At 41.9% G+C, this 18,918-nt stretch overlaps 2 protein-coding genes across 3 annotated transcripts in view; one reads left to right on the top strand and one right to left on the bottom strand.

The window, feature by feature from the left end:
- SHTN1 (shootin 1) overlaps positions 1–6,548 on the top strand; it is a 111,251-nt gene extending 104,703 nt beyond the window's left edge. For both annotated transcript variants that reach the window (XM_055424570.2, XM_088842362.1), the window contains one exon: positions 4,743–6,548. In XM_055424570.2, coding sequence (XP_055280545.2) covers positions 4,743–4,953 — 211 coding nt within the window. In that variant the 3' untranslated portion in view covers positions 4,954–6,548. The remainder of the gene's footprint in view (positions 1–4,742) is intronic.
- A 2,039-nt stretch (positions 6,549–8,587) lies between these two features.
- The window catches only part of ENO4 (enolase 4), a 36,631-nt gene continuing 26,300 nt past the window's right edge, over positions 8,588–18,918 (bottom strand). Inside the window, exons 10-14 of the mRNA XM_055424572.2 lie at positions 17,993–18,118; positions 13,978–14,173; positions 12,332–12,399; positions 11,661–11,778; positions 8,588–9,628 (exon numbers count right to left, since the gene is read on the bottom strand). Of these exons, the coding sequence (XP_055280547.2) occupies positions 9,510–9,628; positions 11,661–11,778; positions 12,332–12,399; positions 13,978–14,173; positions 17,993–18,118 (627 nt within the window). The 3' untranslated portion in view covers positions 8,588–9,509. The remainder of the gene's footprint in view (positions 9,629–11,660; positions 11,779–12,331; positions 12,400–13,977; positions 14,174–17,992; positions 18,119–18,918) is intronic.

Here is an 18,918-nt window from a genome sequence, read left to right as displayed (position 1 = left end):
TGAATGCAAACAATGATGTGCTTTTTTAAGAATTAGAAAGCTGCACTTTCATCTCTTGTAACACAATCTGAGAAATCACTGAGTCCCTTTATTATAAAGTTCAATTTTGGGCATTACCGTTTGCAATTGTTCTGATTCTTCTGGTACCAGTACCAGCTGGAGTCAGGTTTTCCCTTTTACTAGCAAGTGGCCCCATCTGCCCCAGCCTCACCTTCTGGCCCTTTTGCAGGTGGGGAAAAGTAACTGCTTTCTGAAAAGGCAACCAAGTAGTGTTGAGTTGGTCAAAAAGTTCATTTGGGTTTTTCTGTAAGATGTTATGGAAAACCTGAATGAATTTTTTGGCCTGCCCAGTACTTAGGCATTAGGCTTCATAGAGTGGCATAGATTAGTATATTTTCTCCTAGCTTTTATTTTGCTTTTTGATTTTTCTTTTTGTCTTGGAATAGCACTTAACACGGAGAAGGCAATGGCAAGCCACTCCAGTACTCTTGCCTAGAAAATCCCATGGATGGAGGAGCCTGGTAGGCTGCAGTCCATGGGGTCGCTAAGAGTCAGACATGACTGAGCGACTTCACTTTCACTATTCACTTTCACACATTGGAGAAGGAAATGGCAGCCCACTCTGGTGTTCTTGCCTGGAGAATCCCAGGGATGGCGGAGCCTGGTCGGCTGCCGTCTATGGGGTCGCACAGAGTCGGACACGACTGAAGCGACTTAGCAGCAGCAGCAGCAGCAGCAGCACTTAACAAATGATTGAAAATGACTCACAAAAACACCTATTTGAATGGATCAAAAAATCACTGCTACTCTGTTGTGGTAAGAAAAAAAATACTTGACAGGAAGTCAAGATGCCACAATGTTAATCCTTATCTGCTATTAACCAGTTGTGTGCCCACACAAGCATTTAACTCACTATTCTTTGGTGTCTTCACCTGACAAATGAGAAGGATGGACTAGTTCATGTCAGTAATCCCCGTCAGCCTGAACAAGTCCATGATTTCAGTCTTCACATCAGCTCTAAAATTTAAGCTTTGCTTGGAGATTGTGCAGCTTACAGGAGGAGGTCTGCCATCCTTTTTATGAATACTGACTTTAATTCCTTATTTGGGATGATTGCTCTTAGTCGAATTAAAGTAGAAAAAATGAAACGAACAATGGTATACTGCAGTTCCTATTGGATTGTTGTGTTTGAGCACCTGGGATTTTTCATCTTGGGGAGAAGCCTCAGATTTAACCTTCTAGAACCTGCCACTGTGGCTACCTAGAGCAGGAGCCTGGGTTGTGGGCACCATGACTGGGGGGCTTTCTGGCTCTTCCCATAAGATGGGACTGGAGGTACAATGAGGCCCCTTATTCCAGAAGGAGCCCTGGGTAGCTCCCCCATGGGAACCAGGAATGGACTTAATGATGTCAAACCAGGAAGAGCTAGGTTTAAGTCACAAAGGAAAAAAACAAAACAAAGGATAGATCCAAGGGATGAATTTTGTATTTATATATCTGAAAGATGCAGGTGAAAACAAGGATTCAGAAAGAATCTGTAAACATACCAGAATTAGCCTGTGGTAAAAAGCTATGTGATATTGTGGGAGAATCAGGAACAGGGAGATAGGAACTTCTGATTCTTGTCTTAGCTCTGCCACCGATAAGCTGTATAATTTTAGGTCTTGCTCCTCCCCTCTCCAAACCTCATTTCCCTTATCTGTAAAAGAACCAGTTGGACTAGATGATTGCCATAGTCCCTTTTAGTTTCAGCCCTTTGGAATTCCAAGCCAATGGTCATTATCTTTGAGAAACTAGTTAACTCTGATTCTCAACACATAGATTCAAAGAAGTTTGCCATTGTGCCAAGTTCAATGATAAGCAAAGGCATTCTCAAATTGGAGTCTACAGGTGACTTAATAATAGATTAAGCTATTATTGAGAAGCCTACTTCAGGAAAGAACAGCACTTCTCTGGACTGAGACAATTCCAGGAAAATTGCAGCCTGGCCATACAGAGTTTCTGAGCTTTCAGTTGCGTCAACATCATTTGTTGCTGTTGTGGAGCCCCAAGAGCACTTCCTGGAAGTTTTCAGCCTCCAGCTGATGAAGAAAACATTTTTAGGATATGTTCACCACCCCTTCACCTGCAGGCACATGTGGGCATGAAAACATCCATGGTAGTTCTACAAAAGTGATGAATGAAGGTTAGTGTAAGTTGATGGAAATTGCTCACCTGGAATGAGATGTATACTTCCATTGCATGTATCCAGTAGACTGGCCAGCTTATCTGCAATGGGCTTAGACTCAGTGTCATGGAACCAGACTGGGGATTTGACTGGCAGATTTCATGTGACTTTGACTGTAACAGTTTAGCTAGGCTGGAACTTCTTTTTCTAGAATTCCCTTGAATTCTCTTACCCATTTGTTTTCAGGTTAGACTTTGTCACAAGAGAAATTGGCATGAGATTTAGAAAGTGGAAGTGACATAATAGTCTTTTTTTTTTTTTTAATGCTCTGAAAGTGTGTGTAGGGCAGGTGCTTTTACTGCTCATGTGCATTGTCACCTAGTTGGCATGTGGCACAGCTGCCCCCATCTCCCCTTCTAGCTTCCCCAAATCTTGGGCCAGATGCATGTGTGATTCCATGTGGAAGGGCTCCAGGTTTACCCTGAAGCTCACCTGCACCATCAGGATTGGGGATTGTGAAAGAGACGGGGCTCTTGTTTGTCCTCAGCTTCTTGCTGCTACTCACCTGCACGACCTGCTGATTTCAGGCCCAGCATCATACACAGACTCACGTAGACTGCCTGACTGGCTCTCTGCATTGCCTGAGGTCTAACATATAATGACTCCTTATGTCTTTCACGGTGGTTCTGCTTCTCTGACCATGGATTCGGTCTTTCAGGTGTTCCCTGGGCCAGAGAAAGTCAAGCCAGATACCACTGGGGTAAATTCATCCCATGGTGATTGCCAAAACACAGTAACAGATATCTTGTGAAGTGGCTCTTTGGCCAGAGTAGGTGGGCAGTGTCAGAGGTATCTGCTAATGAAAAGGCTGTTGCCAGATTCAGGCAAAAATAAAGGAATCTGTCCTCACTACAGTGTAACTTTCCTCTCAGGCCTCTGGTCATCTCTCTGCTTTTACTCCTCCAAAAAAGACAGTTATGTGCTAGTTACTTATTGATGATAATCAAGTCGCACAGTGTAACTGGAAAGCCCTATAGTGGTTTTCAAACATCTGGACAGATCTCATAGTGCTAGGTGATAAAATCGTGGTCCCTGGGTTGGAGTTTTGTTACCTGTGGCTGGATTGTGCAGGCCACTGTGTCTCAACAGTTGATCATTTGTTCTTGTTGGCTTTTGTTGTACAATAGAGGTATCCAGACCTGTGCACACAAAAGCCTTGGTTTCTGAGCATTCGCTCTGAGCCTTTCATGCACAGTAGCTCATTAGTATTCGCTCGTTTGTTTACTCCACAAATGGGTCTGCTCTGGGTGGTGGCCTGTAACTATGAACAAAGCTAAACAGCCCAACTCGTGGATGCTTGCATTTTACTTAAAGAAACAGACATTTAGCAGCTGGTTATTTAACTGTAACTGTGGTAAGTCCAACAAGGGAGAAGTATGAGGCCGGAAGGAGTGTCAACCAGCAGATCTGAGCTAGGGGTCAGGGAATAATAGACATCAGCTGATCAGGGGGACTAGTAGAGCAGTGGGGAGACCTGGCCAGCAGGTCGTCAGTAGTCATCCCGACATCCAGAGGCGGACGTGGGACAGAGCTGTGCTGAGTCATGGTTAACGTCCTAGCAACCCCCCGGAAGACCAGATAAGCCTGAATAGCCTCTGCCCTGCCTCCAGCATACCCCTCAGCCTCCAGGCATCAGATCAGCAGTCCAGCCCCTTCAGATGGTTGCTGCTGTCCTGTCTTCTGAGAGGACTAGGTGCCCACAGCCTAATCTCCTGACACGTGGCAAGAGAAGAGCGTTTCAGGACATCTCCATTTCCACAAGGAAATTATTGCCTATTTAGCTGGAGAAGCAGTAGCTTCATCCATCAGAAGAGAAGAGAGGAAACCTCAGTGGAAAAAGAAACTGCCATTTGAAACTCAATAAGAAATTTCTCAAATATGACTCTCCTTTTTAGAAAAAGTGGTAACTCGGCATTTCAAGTGACTCTCTAGATTCTCCCATCCACCCTCGTTCCTCCCCTCATTCCTCCCCAGGTCTGACCAGAGTCGTTCCTGCCAGCAAACGGCAGCAGCTGGCACATCTCTCAGCTGCCCATGGGGGATGGTGGTGATTTACTTCCCTCCTCCACGCATTCTCCTCAGAGCTAATCTGCAACCCCATGTACCCTGGGCACACAAGGGAGAGGCTCACTGCCTGTTTCCAGCTAAGCAGGTGTGGGGCAGGAGTTGGGGGCAGCAGGCAGTGGGGAGGTATGCACAGAGTACCTGTGAGCTTTGTGCTTCTATGAGAAGAGTGTGCGATTAAGCAGGTAGGTGCCTTTGGCTTTTTAACACTTCCGCAGTTAATTGCACTGACATTTTCCGCCATTTTTCTGGCCTTGTGTTCCTAATATGTAATCTGATAGCTTTTTTTTTTTTTAATGGCTGGCACCTCAAAGACCACTTTTTGCATATTGATTAGACTTAGAATGTTTTGGGGTTTTTTGCTCCTCTGAATCCAGGAATAAGGAAAGATAAATGTTTTCTCTCTCTGCTTTTAATTTTTTGTTTGTTTGTTTAACTGTTCACCCCCTAGGCCTCCCAGTAACACTGGATACAGGAAACAATACACGGGCAGTGGAAAACAAGTCAAACCAGTTGTAGTCTTAGATCCTGTTTCCACATACGAACCCCAAACCAAAGACCAGGTCGCTGAAAAAGATCCAGCTCAACCCAAGGATGATGAAGGTGAAACTAAACCAGGATACAAACAGAAAGTGAGAGACACCAACAGCTCCAACTGCTGATCCATAAACCGAAGGCTGGCATGTTCGGAAGTCCTTTTGTAATGAGCACATGATTAGTTTTGGTGTATTGGCAAGGGCTGTAGACACTCTGTTCTTGTCAATGTATTCAGAATATAGGTTCTTTTCTGATGTCACTTTTGTAAGTAGTTCACCTATACATATAAGCTATTTAGCAAAATACACATTCTTTGTAGCTTTTTTTTAATGTTTATAGGGATAAGATTTTTTTCTAATTACTGTATTAAATGTGATTTCTTTTAGAAGGTAACAAAAAATTCAGATGTTATCTTCTTAGGAAATGTGCATACCACTAATCAAATGTAATGATGAAAGGTTGCAGCACTTGTGTATAATTGGATAAACAGAACTGACTAGCTTAATAAGGTGATTTTAAAAAAAAACCAGAGAAGCTTCTGTTTTGCGTATCTTTTTTTTTTGATGGAGAAACTTCAGTAGCATGGAAATTGTTAAGCACTGTGGTATACAAGTTACTTTCTAGGATATAGTGGATAAGCTTAAATTTCAGGAGCTGATGTCAAGCTAGCAGTCCCATACTCAATGTTAATTACACACATCATTAACTATGGAATGATTGTGTCCAAAGCCTCCCAAAGACTTTGGAGGGAATGCTCTAGTGGCCTAAATGCAGAATTGAGGTGAAGTTCAAAGCTTGAATTTAATAGAGTATTATCTTGGTAAACAGTGTGTTCAGTGCTGAGTCACTTGTGTTCTCATGTACTCATGTGGCACAAGTACCATATTTTATCACAGCTCTTTACGCACAGTGAAGATAAGTGACAAGCATACAATTTCTTGCTTCACTGCTGTTTTACATTACACAAGTTTGTTGTTTTGTTTTGTTTTTAAAGAAATTAGGTGGTAGTCTCTAAAAATACAATGTTTCAGTCTACCACGGTGAATAAAGAAATATAATCAGGGATTTAAAAAAAAAAGACTTATGCAGCTTTTCAAAGTTGATTGTTTCAAAATTGGTGTTTATTTAAAATAAGTGGTAATGTACTTGAATGCATTTTCTTATGACAATGATTCAGTAATGGTAATTTTACTATTAAAGGAAGTGAAAGGTTTAGTTTTGTTAGCATAGCTCAGCATGAAGCTGTCAGGTGTTTCTCACCTAAGGGCAGAAGAAAATGATAGTAATAATTGCAGTAGTTGTATTTTATTTTTGCACGTATGCTAAACATAGGCTTGAAAAGGTGGTTAGGCAGGTCAATGTACTTCCTAAATTTGGAGATAATTATCTTTCTGTAGGTTTGTTATGCTTGACTGTTTCCATGTTCTTCCAGTGATGTTTTTACAGTTACTTATCAGTTTACTCATAGGGAATTAAAATGTAATGTTTTTCAACTGTGACTTCCCCTGATTGAACAATACTGCTGTATGATATACAAATTACAAACGGCATTAATTCACTGAAATAAGGTCTGTTATGCTGTGATTTGAACTCTCCTCAGCACATTTATTAAAAAGCACCAATAGTTTGCCACTAAAGGTCACTTGTGGTTATTGATATTTTTGGTTTAGTTACCCAAACTTGACATCCTTTAATAAAAAAATTGCATCAGACTTGATAAGTTTAGTAATTTTTAATAATCTGCAAAATGAGGAATTTACGCTACATTTCTTCCCGCTTTCCCCATTCCTGTGTATATTGTCAGTCTGCTGGCATGTGTCTTAAAGGTATTTAGAAATATAAAATTCCATACATTTGTAATTCCATCTTTCATCACATACCCTTTCCAGAGTAAAGAGTCAACCATCTGGTGAAATGTGTTAGCTGGACCAGGCAACATTTAGTCACTGGTATTCTGAAAGTGTTCTTACTTTTTCTGAGCTGCTTATTCCTTCACCATGATCACAAAGTATTTAAAATTACTTTGATAAAATTAACTCTAGTACCTTTTTGTAGCTGAGCGAGTCTCATATAAACTCACCTCCATTGGTTTCAGCACTTGGTCATTCCTGTGGAAATTCCTGTGGAGTTAACAGGGGTAAACCATGCAACTTTGATTGGCCTGAGCAAAAACAAGGGATGTTTCGGCTCTGACTCTGTGTTTGTAGCTTCAGTTGTGTCTGACTCTTTGTGACCCCCATGGACCGTAGCCTGCCAGGCTCCTCTGCCCAAGAGATTTCCTAGGCAAGAATAATGGAGTGGGTTGCCATTTCCTTCTCCAGAGGATCTTCCCAACCCAGGGATCAAACCTGGGTCTCCCACATTGCAGGCAGATTCTTTACTGTCTTCGGACTGCGGCTGCTGCTAAGTCGCTTCAGGCTGCTCACCAGTAATTCCTCCTTCCTTACCTTTTTTGTTAACAGTAAAATGTCTGTTAGAAATGGAGTAGGACAGGTAATTACTGTTAATTATCCTTCCATGCCATTTTTAGGATATTTGTCAGGTAAATGATAGTCTGTATCACAGAATGTTAAAAACAAGGCTTGGATGATTTTTATAAACGCACACCATACATGTTTAGGGGCTTCCCTGGTGGCTGGATGGTAAAAAATCTGCCTGCAATGCATGAGATGTAGGTTTGATCCCTGGGTCGGGAAGATCCCCTGGAGAAAATGACAACCCACTCCAATACATATTTAATCATTTTCATCATGGAACAGTTTCAGCTTATGTGGCAATAAGTTGTAGAGAATAGATAAACATCTCATCATCATTGACCTTAGGAAGGTCATCAAGCAGCCCTTACTTAAGGACTGGATTTGAAGTTTCTTCCAAGCATTAACATTCCCCAGTCCCCCTGCCATTTCTAATAAAGGGTATGATGAGTTTCTTTCACCTCTTTATATGTAATATCTTCAGTTCAGTTCAGTCATTCAGTTGGGTACGACTCTTTGCTACTCCATGAACTGCAGCACACCAGGCCTCCCTGTCCCTCACCAACTCCCGGAGTTTACCCAAACTCATGTCCATTGGGTCAGTGATACGGTTTATATCTATTAACATGTGCTGTAACATATGTGTAGAGAGAGAAAATATATAAATAGGAACAGTGCTTATCACTCTCGGAAACTTGAAATGCTAATGTCCATTTGGTGACCCCAGGCCTCAAGTGAGGTCAAGGAGAATAGGCAGTGCTCAGCACTGAAATTAGTGTTGACTTGGTTGAGGTCATAAGTCACCTCTTTGGTTAATTTAGTTATCAGTTACTTGGTTGTACATTTTTGTTGAGACTTCATTCGGTTATAATTTGTATCACAGTTTCAGGGCATACTCTCACATGATCTCCCATATTTCGTGTGTGTGGGTACCTGTGCAGAGGCTATGTGAACACTTACCCATTGTTTATTGCTCAGAATCAGGAAAGGCAACCATAGTCACACACTGTGACACAGCTGTCTCAACTTAAGAGTGATACCAACCAATCTTCCTGCCTTGTGCTCTGAAAGAATCCGCCACGGAGCCTATTTTAAGTCACTGCTTTTAGAGGAAGGCCTTGGCTCTGCCGTAAGACCATTACATCTTCCTGTTAGTACTCTTCAAAGGGAGAGGTCCTCGGTGTACTTAGAAAAACTTAAGAGAATACACCAGAAATCTAAACTTGGCCAACTTTCTCACAGGTCAGTATGTAGCAATTTATGTAATTTTGGGGAAAAACATGGTAACAAGAGAATTTAAATCATATAAAGCCATTGGATATTATTATATTTACAGGTATGTGTTTGAATATGGTTGGTTTTGACTCTCCTCTATCACCCCAATACCAGCTTTCAAAAAAGACAGTCTATATGTTGCATCATTTTTAATCACCTACTAGATGCTATAATAAAAATAATTATGCATTTAAAGGCTTTAAGAGTATTTATTCATTCACTGAATAAATGAATTTATTTTCTCATTTATACTCATTCCAAAAAGGCTCTAAGGAGATTCCCCAGAGATATAAATGATATATGAAAAATTAAAATTTAGAAAGAGGTGGGAATCAGAGAAAAGGGATTTGAGGGTAGTAAAGTTAGAGGAAGCTGTTTGGCTCCTAAAACAATATGTGAAACTCTCATAGTTTTGCATGAGGTTGGCTATAAATCTGTGTGTGTGCTTTCTAGCATGGATATTTAAGATAAAAGGAGAAGATGTATACCTTTTCCTGGCAGAGAAAGCTCCCAGTGTAAAAGATGTTTGTTTTTAGAGATGTTCTAACTAGTAAAGCATGAGGTGTTTGAACCGAGTGTGGAGTTGGTAGCAAAAATATTGGACTGTTCTACTGGGTCATGACCCCTCCCCCGCAAAGGGACATATACAAACACGTGCAAGACAGCTTTTCCATGAACCAGAGCATGAGCCAGTACAAACAGGATCCCCACAGAAAGGTGACAGCTGGAAGACAGGTTCACAGGTATAACTTCAGGCAAAGTACTATCTCTTATCTTTCACCAAACAGTGAACGTAAAGGAAGAAAAAGCACACAAGTCAGTGACATTTTTGGAGCAAAAGCAAAATGCAGATATCCTCCAGGTCTATCAGTCTAATAGTCTGAGTGGTGTGGCTGTCAGTTGGAGTGTGTGCAACCCCGGTGGGAAGACGCTCAAAGTTTGGCGAGTTCCTCCGCAACTTCTGTGGGGAAGATGGGCTCAGGGACCTCGGGCAGCTCACCAGCCTTTTCAGCTTCCTCATTCCAGTAGAAAAATGTGTGTTCATTGAAGCCTATTAAAAAATGACAACAATAAAGTTTACTAATTCAGTGGCTCTGATTCCTTTATTTTTTTGGCTATGTGACATGTGGGATCTTAGTTCCCAGACCAGGGATCATACCCATGCCCCCTGCATTGGAAGCACAGGGTCTTAACCAGTGGACCAGCAGGGAAGCCCCTGGTTCCAGTTTTTATCTTTGTTACAGGATTTAAAGGAGAGCAGCTTCAGAACTGTCGAGAGCTGTCACACCACCATTAGAAAGGATTCTAGAACTGCCAAAAAGCAGGACTGTCATTGGTTATACGTTAGCTGCAATACACTTGTTTTGTTCAGTTTGCATTGTATCCTTAGACAACATTCTGGAACGTTTGGTGTACAGCGGACTTTGGGCAGAGGCTGAGCAGCATCGGATAAGAGGAAGATGAACTGGAGGGAAGGCCAGTGCTCTGCGTGAGACAAACCATTGCCAACTAACTATTCCAAGGTCAACCTCTTGTCGACTTAGATTGTTGCACTCAGGTCCCCGTAGGCAGGAACAGTGTTTTAATGGCTGAGCTTCTGCCAAGATTTCCCATACAACCTCTCAGTGGAGTGGTTTGCTTTTTCAGCTTTTCTGGTCCCCCTTCACAACTATTGACCACTGCCAATGTCAGCAAAATCCTCATTAATCTGTTAATCCATTCCGGAATGCACAGGGGCCAGCACTGTCACCAGGGAGGAGCTGGGCCTCCGGTCACTAGAGTCCTTTTTGATGCCCTGAAGCAGCTGTTCCCCTTGTGGTGAAGTCTGGTTGGAAATGTGATTGGTCATTTAGGGAATCTAAAGCTTCCATGAGTCAGGATGACAAAAATTAATCAGACAATAGGTAGGAGCCATATAATTTCACCCATTTGAAAAAGAAAAGCCCTCACGTTGCACACTAAGTACGAACTTTTGACTGCCCTTACATGACTGAGACACAGTCTCTCCATCATATCTTTTTTTTCTACAAATCTTGGGATGTGTGTCAAGGTCATTACATATGTTAAATGTGACAAATTTATAGTTACTATTTCTATTGGTCCCTGAAAAAAGTGCCTATATTGAATAGGACTTCCTTGCTTCTCCACAATACTTTCTGTAATATATCTATCTCATTCAAGAGTTACATTTATGGCAGTGGTTCGCCCCCAACCTTTTTGGCACCAGGGACTGGTTTCATGGAAGACAATTTTTCCATGAACCAGAGGGAGGGTGGTGAGGGGATGGCTTCGGGATGATTCAAGTGCATTACAATTATTGTGCACTTTGTTATTAATTACATCAGATCCACATCAGACATTAGATCCCACAAGGTGGGGACCCCTGATTTATGGTATACAAGTATGTCAGCACTACTTAAATAACATCCTTTTTTGCAGTCTGTCAATTCCATTTTAAAATACAAATAGTTTTAGAATTTTGGAAAGACAAGTATTGGTCTCTTTAAATGTCTTAGCATGCTTTCTTTTGGCTATCACAGTAATACATAAAGAGTAAAAATTCATATTGGGGGTTTTCTCTTCAGGTAACTGGTAAATAAGCTGCTTCTATCCATGCAGATTTACAAAGTCTGATGTCATAAATGACTGGTTCATTTCTCTTGAGACTGTAGTCTTTCCAAGGTACATTAAATTAACATGCTGTCTACTTAAGTAAGACAAATTGTTGCCAGGAACCACCAGGGAAACATCCATCTTTAACTTCGCTGGGCTGTTCAGAGAAACCTTAAGTATAATTTGGACCATAACAAAAGGTAGGCTTGGAAATTCCAATCAATTAAGTCTATTGAAAAGCATCACACAGCCTATTCATCAAAAAAAGGGCGAGAGTTTTAAACATGCAGGTAAATAGATAATCCATTAAGAAAACAATGCACATTGTGGCAAATGCCATCCTGGCTTGTCAGTACTTATTTATAGTCTTTGGACTCCCCTGCCCTCCTGCTGAGAGACTTCCATTCCTCCCTCTCCCAATCTTTGTTCTCTTACCCGTGGCTAAAGACAAAGCAGAAAGCAGCACATACCCCGTGTTCCATTCTGGCCAAGTTCGTCCTCTATAGTAAAGAGGCGGTTGTACTTGGTCACCCGTTCGCCACGAGAAAGACCTCCCAACTTGATAAACCGGACACCAAGTCCAACAGCCTACAAGGATGAGGAACAGCTTATTTTAAACGGAGTCATATTTTGCTAAACTAAACTCTTGAGGGAGAAGGGACACTGCCCCTGTGTGTTTTGGTTTTACTCTCTTAAGTCAGTTTCTCCTTTTAAATGTGTAAAGCGGCCTTGAAGTCAGTCTCTCATCTTACATCAGTAAAGCGGCCTGCTTACAAGCTGAGAAGAGTCAGAGGTACAGAGATAGTGTGACTATACATCAGATGCTATCCTAGTCATGTGAGCATGCTGACTTTTATATAAGAACACTCTGGCCTTTCTCACTTCATTTTAGGAGGTAAGATTGCAAGTGCATACCCCAGTCATTTAAGTATGCTCATCATTTTCCCAGGACTTCAATTTTTCTTGTTTTTAAAAGTTCAAAGATTAGCTCTTAGAAAAAGGCAGCTGTCTGGGAGGAAGCAAATCTTTCATAAAAGGTTACATGACTTTGTCTGCCAAAGTCCACCTTTCTCTGAAACACCATTTCGTGATAAAAGCAGTGTTTTGGCAATTCTGCAACGGATCGGTTTTTAACACTTACCAAATCGACAAGGCTGTCATCAGACGACTCTCCTTCTGTGCTTCCAAAGACAGCGATGAGCCTCTTAGCTGTAAGCAGAGGAATTCTTTTCATTTTAGATGGTATGAATCAAATCAGCAGATACAAGCCTCCAGAATAAAACTTTTAAGTTTGCCAGAGGTTTAAAACTGTGAAGAGTCAATTCGTTGACCATCTGAGAATTCTAACCCGTATATTTGCATTTCTAGTACCCTGATTATATCTGTGTAGATAACAAATACTAAATGAATGCTATGTTTCATCGAATCTAAGATACCCTCGATTGTAAGAGCCACCATTATTACCACTAAAGAGGAAAAATGCTCAAGTTAGATTGACACATTTCTCAGACCACAGCTGTAAGACACAATCATCTATGTTCAATCTAGAAAAATGTGCATCTTAGAGTCAAAATACAAGTAAGTACAAGGGCATCATGCCTAAATAACAGATTTCACAGTTCATGTAAAATTTTGTTCAAAGGAAAGCTGTCTTTCTGAATGTTGACTTATTAGAAGAGTAGTGTTAATAGTACTTAATCAATCACGTTTAAAGATCTCAAAACCCCTTAAAATTTGTCAAATCCTACAAAGACTGCAATCCAGAATTCTTCCTGTGGTGACAGTGTTGTGTCTTACAGCAGTGATCTGACATGGAACAGAATGTCTGCCAAGTGCCAGGCCCAGGAAGAAAGTCCAGGCCCAGGGCGTCTCTCCCACCACCTACAAGCCACCCTGCCTGGGCCCTAGACTCGGGCAGGCTGCAGGCAAAGGGACCACAGGCATTTTGTTCCATCTTCTGCCACCAGCCCGGGCCCCTGTCGCCCAGTTTCCATCTGAGTCTTGCACCAGCTCTGAGACTAGCCTTCTGCTTAGTTCCTGAGATCCACTCAGGATACTCATGTTTCAGGCCCTGTGCATAAGTGAACAAGACTCCCAAGAACACCCTGGAAAAAGGGGCAACAAGAAGATGAGATGGTTGGATGGCATCAACTCAATGGACATGAGTCTGATGTCCGGGAGATAGTGGAGGACAGGGAAGCCTGGGATCACAAAGAGTCGGACCCAACTGAACAAATTGTGGCTAGTTGCTACAGTTGAAAATACAGGATGAGAAAGATTCAGAGTAGCCAGTGAGGGGTGGGGAAAATTAGGAAAAGGCATCTACATCTGAAGAAATTTCGTTTAGGTCAAGAAGATCTGAAGGATCAGGACTAGTTAGCCAACTAAATGGTACAGGGCAAAGCATTCTAGGCTGAAGGAACAGCATGTTCAAAGACCTGTAGGTCATAAAGAGCTTGAAACTTTTGAGGAACTAAAAAAAAGCCAATGTGGGCTAACGATTGAAAAACAAGAATCACTGTGGTGTCCTGTGAAGCTGAGAGAACAGCGGCCTCAGCCACGTGTTTGTGGTAGCCCTCCCTGAAAGGGGCGACCTCCTGGGTGGGGCTGTTCTTAGAACATTATGAACTGAATCAGTAGTAAGGTACATTTTGCTATTTAGCACCAAATCACTCACAAACAGCTGGGGTGTTTTTTCCTTCCAAGATGGATTCCATGCTTTTTAGTACCTGATACACTGTGTATTTAAGTTCATAATGAGTCTTTCAGATCTGTATTTCCACTCACCGTCAATGAGATTGGTTATTTCCACCAAGTCCGACATCATAGTTTGGTTTGTGTGTTTTATGATCAGCCCGCTGTATTTGAGGATGCTGATGTTGCCCTCCTCCAGCAGTTTAGAGATGCTTTTGGATGCGGCGCCTGCAATTATGTAACACCTGGAACCAAGAGCATTATAGATGCTGTCCCACTGTTCAGAGTCCTGGATGGATATTTAAGAATTGGTCATTACAGTGTATGGAGCATCATCACAAAACAACAGGAATCATATAGTAGAAAATCAAAGTTAGACACTTTTCTGAGATACACAAGCTACGGGTTTAGGGGGAGTTTTTGTTTTTTGCATTTTTCAGCTGAATGCTGCCTGTACCACAGCCACACAAGTTAATAGGCTTCATGGAATAGAAACCTAAAGTGATTAAATTTGAGCTTAAAGATCTAGTGAATAAAATGTTAATACATTAAATGCTTTTCTCCACATGGATTCTGACATCCTTCAAACACAGGCTTTTCCCACCCACTGTGTTATCCACGATGCTGCTAAAGACTGGCTGGTTGGAGGATGTTAATGTTATTTCTGGTAAAAAGACAATGGAAAGAAATGAGCCTGCAGGGCTGTAGACCCTCATTCCCAACACCCTTATTTTTAATTGATGAGACCACCAAAGGAAATGCTAATTTAAATAGTAATATATGAAGATCTACAAGACCTTTTAGAACTAACACCCAAAAAAGATGTCCTTTTCATTATAGGGGACTGGAATACAAAAGTAGGAAGTCAGGAAACACCTGGAGTAACAGGCAAATTTGGCCTTGGAGCACGGAATGAAGCAGGGAAAAGGCTAATAGAGTTTTGTCAAGAGAATGCACTGGTCATAGCAAACACCCTCTTCCAACAACACAAGAGAAGACTCTACACATGGACATCACCAGATGGTCAACACCGAAATCAGATTGATTATATTCTTTGCAACCAAAGATGGAGAAGCTGTATACAGTTAGCAAAAACAAGACCAGGAGCTGACTGTGGCTCAGATCATGAACTCCTTATTGCGAAATTCAGACTTAAATTGAAGAAAGTAGGGAAAACCACTAGACCATTCAGATATGACCTCAATCAAATCCCTTATGATTATACAGTGGAAGTGAGAAATAGATTTAAGGGACTAGATCTGATAGATAGAGTGCCTGATGAACTCTGGACGGAGGTTCATGACATTATACAGGAGACAGGGACCAAGACCATCCCCATGGAAAAGAAATGCAAAAAAGCAAAATGGCTGTCTGAGGAGGCCTTACAAATAGCTGTGAAAAGAAGAGAGGCAAAAAGCAAAGGAGAAAAGGAAAGATATAAGCATCTGAATGCAGAGTTCCAAAGAATAGCAAGGAGAGATAAGAAAGACTTCCTCAGTGATCAATGCAAAGAAATAGAGGAAAACAACAGAATAGGAAAAACAAGAGACCTCTTCAAGAAAATTAGAGATTCCAAGGGAACATTTCATGCAAAGATGGGCTCGATAAAGGACAGAAATGGTATGGACCTAACAGAAGCAGAAGATATTAAGAAGAGGTGGCAGGAATACACAGAAGAACTGTACAAAAAAGATCTTCACGACCAAGATAGTCACGATAACGTGATCACTGACCTAGAGCCAGACATCTTGGAATGTGAAGTCAAGTGGGCCTTAGAAAGCATCACTACAAACAAAGCTAGTGGAGGTGATGGAATTCCAGTTGAGCTATTTCAAGTCTTGAAAGATGATGCTGTGAAAGTGCTGCACTCAATATGCCAGCAGATTTGGAAAACTCAGCAGTGGCCACAGGACTGGAAGAGGTCAGTCTTCATTCCAATCCCAAAGAAAGGCAATGCCAAAGAATGCTCAAACTACCGCACAATTGCACTCATCTCACATGCTAGTCAAGTCATGCTCAAAATTCTCCAAGCCAGGCTTCAGCAGTATGTAAACCGTGAACTCCCAGATGTTCAAGCAGGTTTTAGAAAAGGCAGAGGCACCAGAGATCAAATTGCCAACATCCGCTGGATCATGGAGAAAGCAAGAGAGTTCCAGAAAAACATCTATTTCTGCTTCATTGACTATGCCAAAGCCTTTGACTGTGTCGATCACAATAAACTGTGGAACATTCTGAAAGAGATGGGAATCCCAGACCACCTGACCTGCCTCTTGAGAAACCTGTATGCAGGTCAGGAAGCAACTGTTAGAACTGGACATGGAACAACAGACTGGTTCCAAATAGGAAAAGGTGTACGTCAAGGTTGTGTATTGTCACCTTGCTTATTTAACTTATATGCAGAGTACATCATGAGGAACGCTGGGCTGGAAGAAGCACAAGCTGGAATCAAGATTGCTGGGAGAAATATCAATAACCTCAGATATGCAGATGCCACCACCCTTATGGCAGAAAGTGAAGAGGAACTCAAAAGCCTCTTGATGAAAGTGAAAGAGGAGAGTGAAAAGGTTGGCTTGAAGCTCAACATTCAGAAAACAAAGATCATGGCATCTGGTCCCATCACTTCATGGGAAATAGATGGAAAAACAGTGGAAACAGTGTCAGACTTTATTTTTTTGGGCTCCAAAATCACTGCAGATGCTGATTGCAGCCATGAAATTAAAAGACGCTTACTCCTTGGAAGGAAAGTTATGACCAACCTTGATAGTATATTAAAAAGCAGAGACATTACTTTGCCAACCCCGTCTAGTCACGGCAATGGTTTTTCCCATGGTCATGTATGGATGTTGAGAGTTGGACTGTGAAGAAGGCTGATCGCCAAAGAATTGATGCTTTTGAACTGTGGTGTTGGAGAAGACTCTTGAGAGTCCCTTATACTGCAAGGAGATCCAACCAGTCCATTCTAAAGGAGATCAATCCTGGATGTTCATTGGAGGGACTGATGCTGAAGCTGAAACTGCAATACTTTGGCCACCTCATGCGACGAGTTGACTCACTGGAAAAGACTCTGATGCTGGGAAAGGTTGGGGGCGGGAGGAGAAGGGGACGACGGAGAATGAGATGGCTGGATGGCATCACCGACTCTGTGGACATGAGTTTGAGTGTACTCCGGGAGTTTGTGATGGACAGGGAGGCCTGGCGTGCTGTGATTCATGGGGTCGCGGAGAGTCGGACACGACTGAGCGACTGAACTGAACTGAACTGATACAGTCTTCCCAACCGTTGTACTAGAGTTCCACCTGTCCCCTTAGGACAGACAATACAGGTGCATCTTATCACATTCGAAAAGAGCTGTGGCCAGAGCCTGGGGACAAGAAACAGAAGATACGTCTGGTGGAACGAAAGATCTGGGCTCAGCATCTTGCACAAGTGCTGGGATGTAGCCCAGGCTCTGAAAGGAAAGATGGGACTGAGAGAGCCTGGGGCTCCAGTAAGATCCAGCTCTCTTTCCGTGCCTCAGATTTTTAATAGCTGAGTTATCTCAAAGAGGATATCTGCTCACCATATCTAATGGCTCTCAAGTTCATAAAATCAAGAATGTAAGTTTTGAAGTTTAAGTGGGTTAGGATGAGAGATAGTTGTAGGCACACAGACAATCCTTGTCGGATGCATTAGTGTGAATGGGTCAGAAAACCCCAATATCTCAAATCTTTTAAAGAATGTGTTTTCTTTTTAACTTCTGTGCATGTGTAGTAACTGAATTTAGGTTAAAAAACATTTGGCCTGGTTGAAGTTCTGTTTCCATGAGCACTTGGAAATGATGTGTGATTAACCTACTGAAGCGCCAGCCAGCACACCAGGCTCGTCTGCCATCAGTTAGGCTGCTGGTAAACACACAGGTACTCTGAAGTGCTGGGGGATACGTGTTTTATTCCACAGATGGGCACACTCCTAGGTAATGCTGTTTCTGCTAGTCATTTGCCCAGTAAGGGCCTTTTCTCATAAATGCCCAAATAAAATATCCCAGCCCAAATTACATTTCAAATCTACAGATCCAAAAAAATGAGACTTTGTTCTGTTTTATTATGAAATTCAAGATGAATCCTGTTACCTCCTTCCTAAAAGGATCAATTAAGGCAATAATTGAAGGGAACTTGTTGATCAGATCCACATACAGGTCAACCATCTCAGCTGCATTTTTGTAGGTCCCCATCATCACTTCATACTTTCCTTTACTCTGATAAGTGTAAAGAAGATATGAAAATAAAGGCTGAATGATGAGTTCTTCAAACATTAAAGATGCATGCAATTCAACTTCATTTTCATTCATTTCACATAAAAGACTGCGGGTTATTTTCAGGCCACCCTCACACAAGAAATCTGTGCCTTTTACTTTAAATATCTGTTAAATATCAACCAAGAAAATCAAGTCCGCAGTTCTCTGGGTGCCCATACAGCTATTCCCACAGACTTCAGATGAAACCTTCTGCACAAATCAACTGCCTGCAGAGTAGGAGAGGAGTAATTCCTTACTTCAGTTTTAGGATGTGATGCCAGGTACCTGGCTGCTTGGAAGAAGGGCAATCACATACATTCATAAACAGAATAGCAGTGCAAACCTGCCTACTCACTAGAACTACCATTGTTCAGCTCACAGTGAATGAATTTAGCTTGTTTCCTTTACTGTGAATATTTTAAATTTGAAAGCAGGGCTAGACTTTTGAGATATGAACAGTCAATATTAAATGTAAAGAGACTTAGGTGAAAGTAAGCAGGCATGTTCTAGTAGTAACTATTGTTTTGGAACTGGGATTCTAGTGTAGCCTGTTCATCTGAAGTCTGGAATGCCCCCAGGTACTTACATACAGGAGTGAACGAACCTGGAAAATTTAGTATAATGTCTGCAAACACAGCACCGTTATGTCCAGTGCAAATTCGTGTCCAGCAGTGGTACCTGGGGCATTTTGGTATGGGGAGGGAGGTGGAGTGCACCAGAATGGCTCTGGTTTACTAATGCCTTCCTGTGGCTGCTAACAG

This window comes from Moschus berezovskii, chromosome 12, assembly GCF_049115385.1.
Source record: "Moschus berezovskii isolate FMDL1 chromosome 12, NW_MosBer_1.0, whole genome shotgun sequence".
Taxonomy (NCBI): Eukaryota; Metazoa; Chordata; class Mammalia; order Artiodactyla; family Moschidae; genus Moschus; species Moschus berezovskii.
Note: the sequence above shows the minus strand (reverse complement) of the source record. Positions and strands in the feature narration are given on the sequence as shown.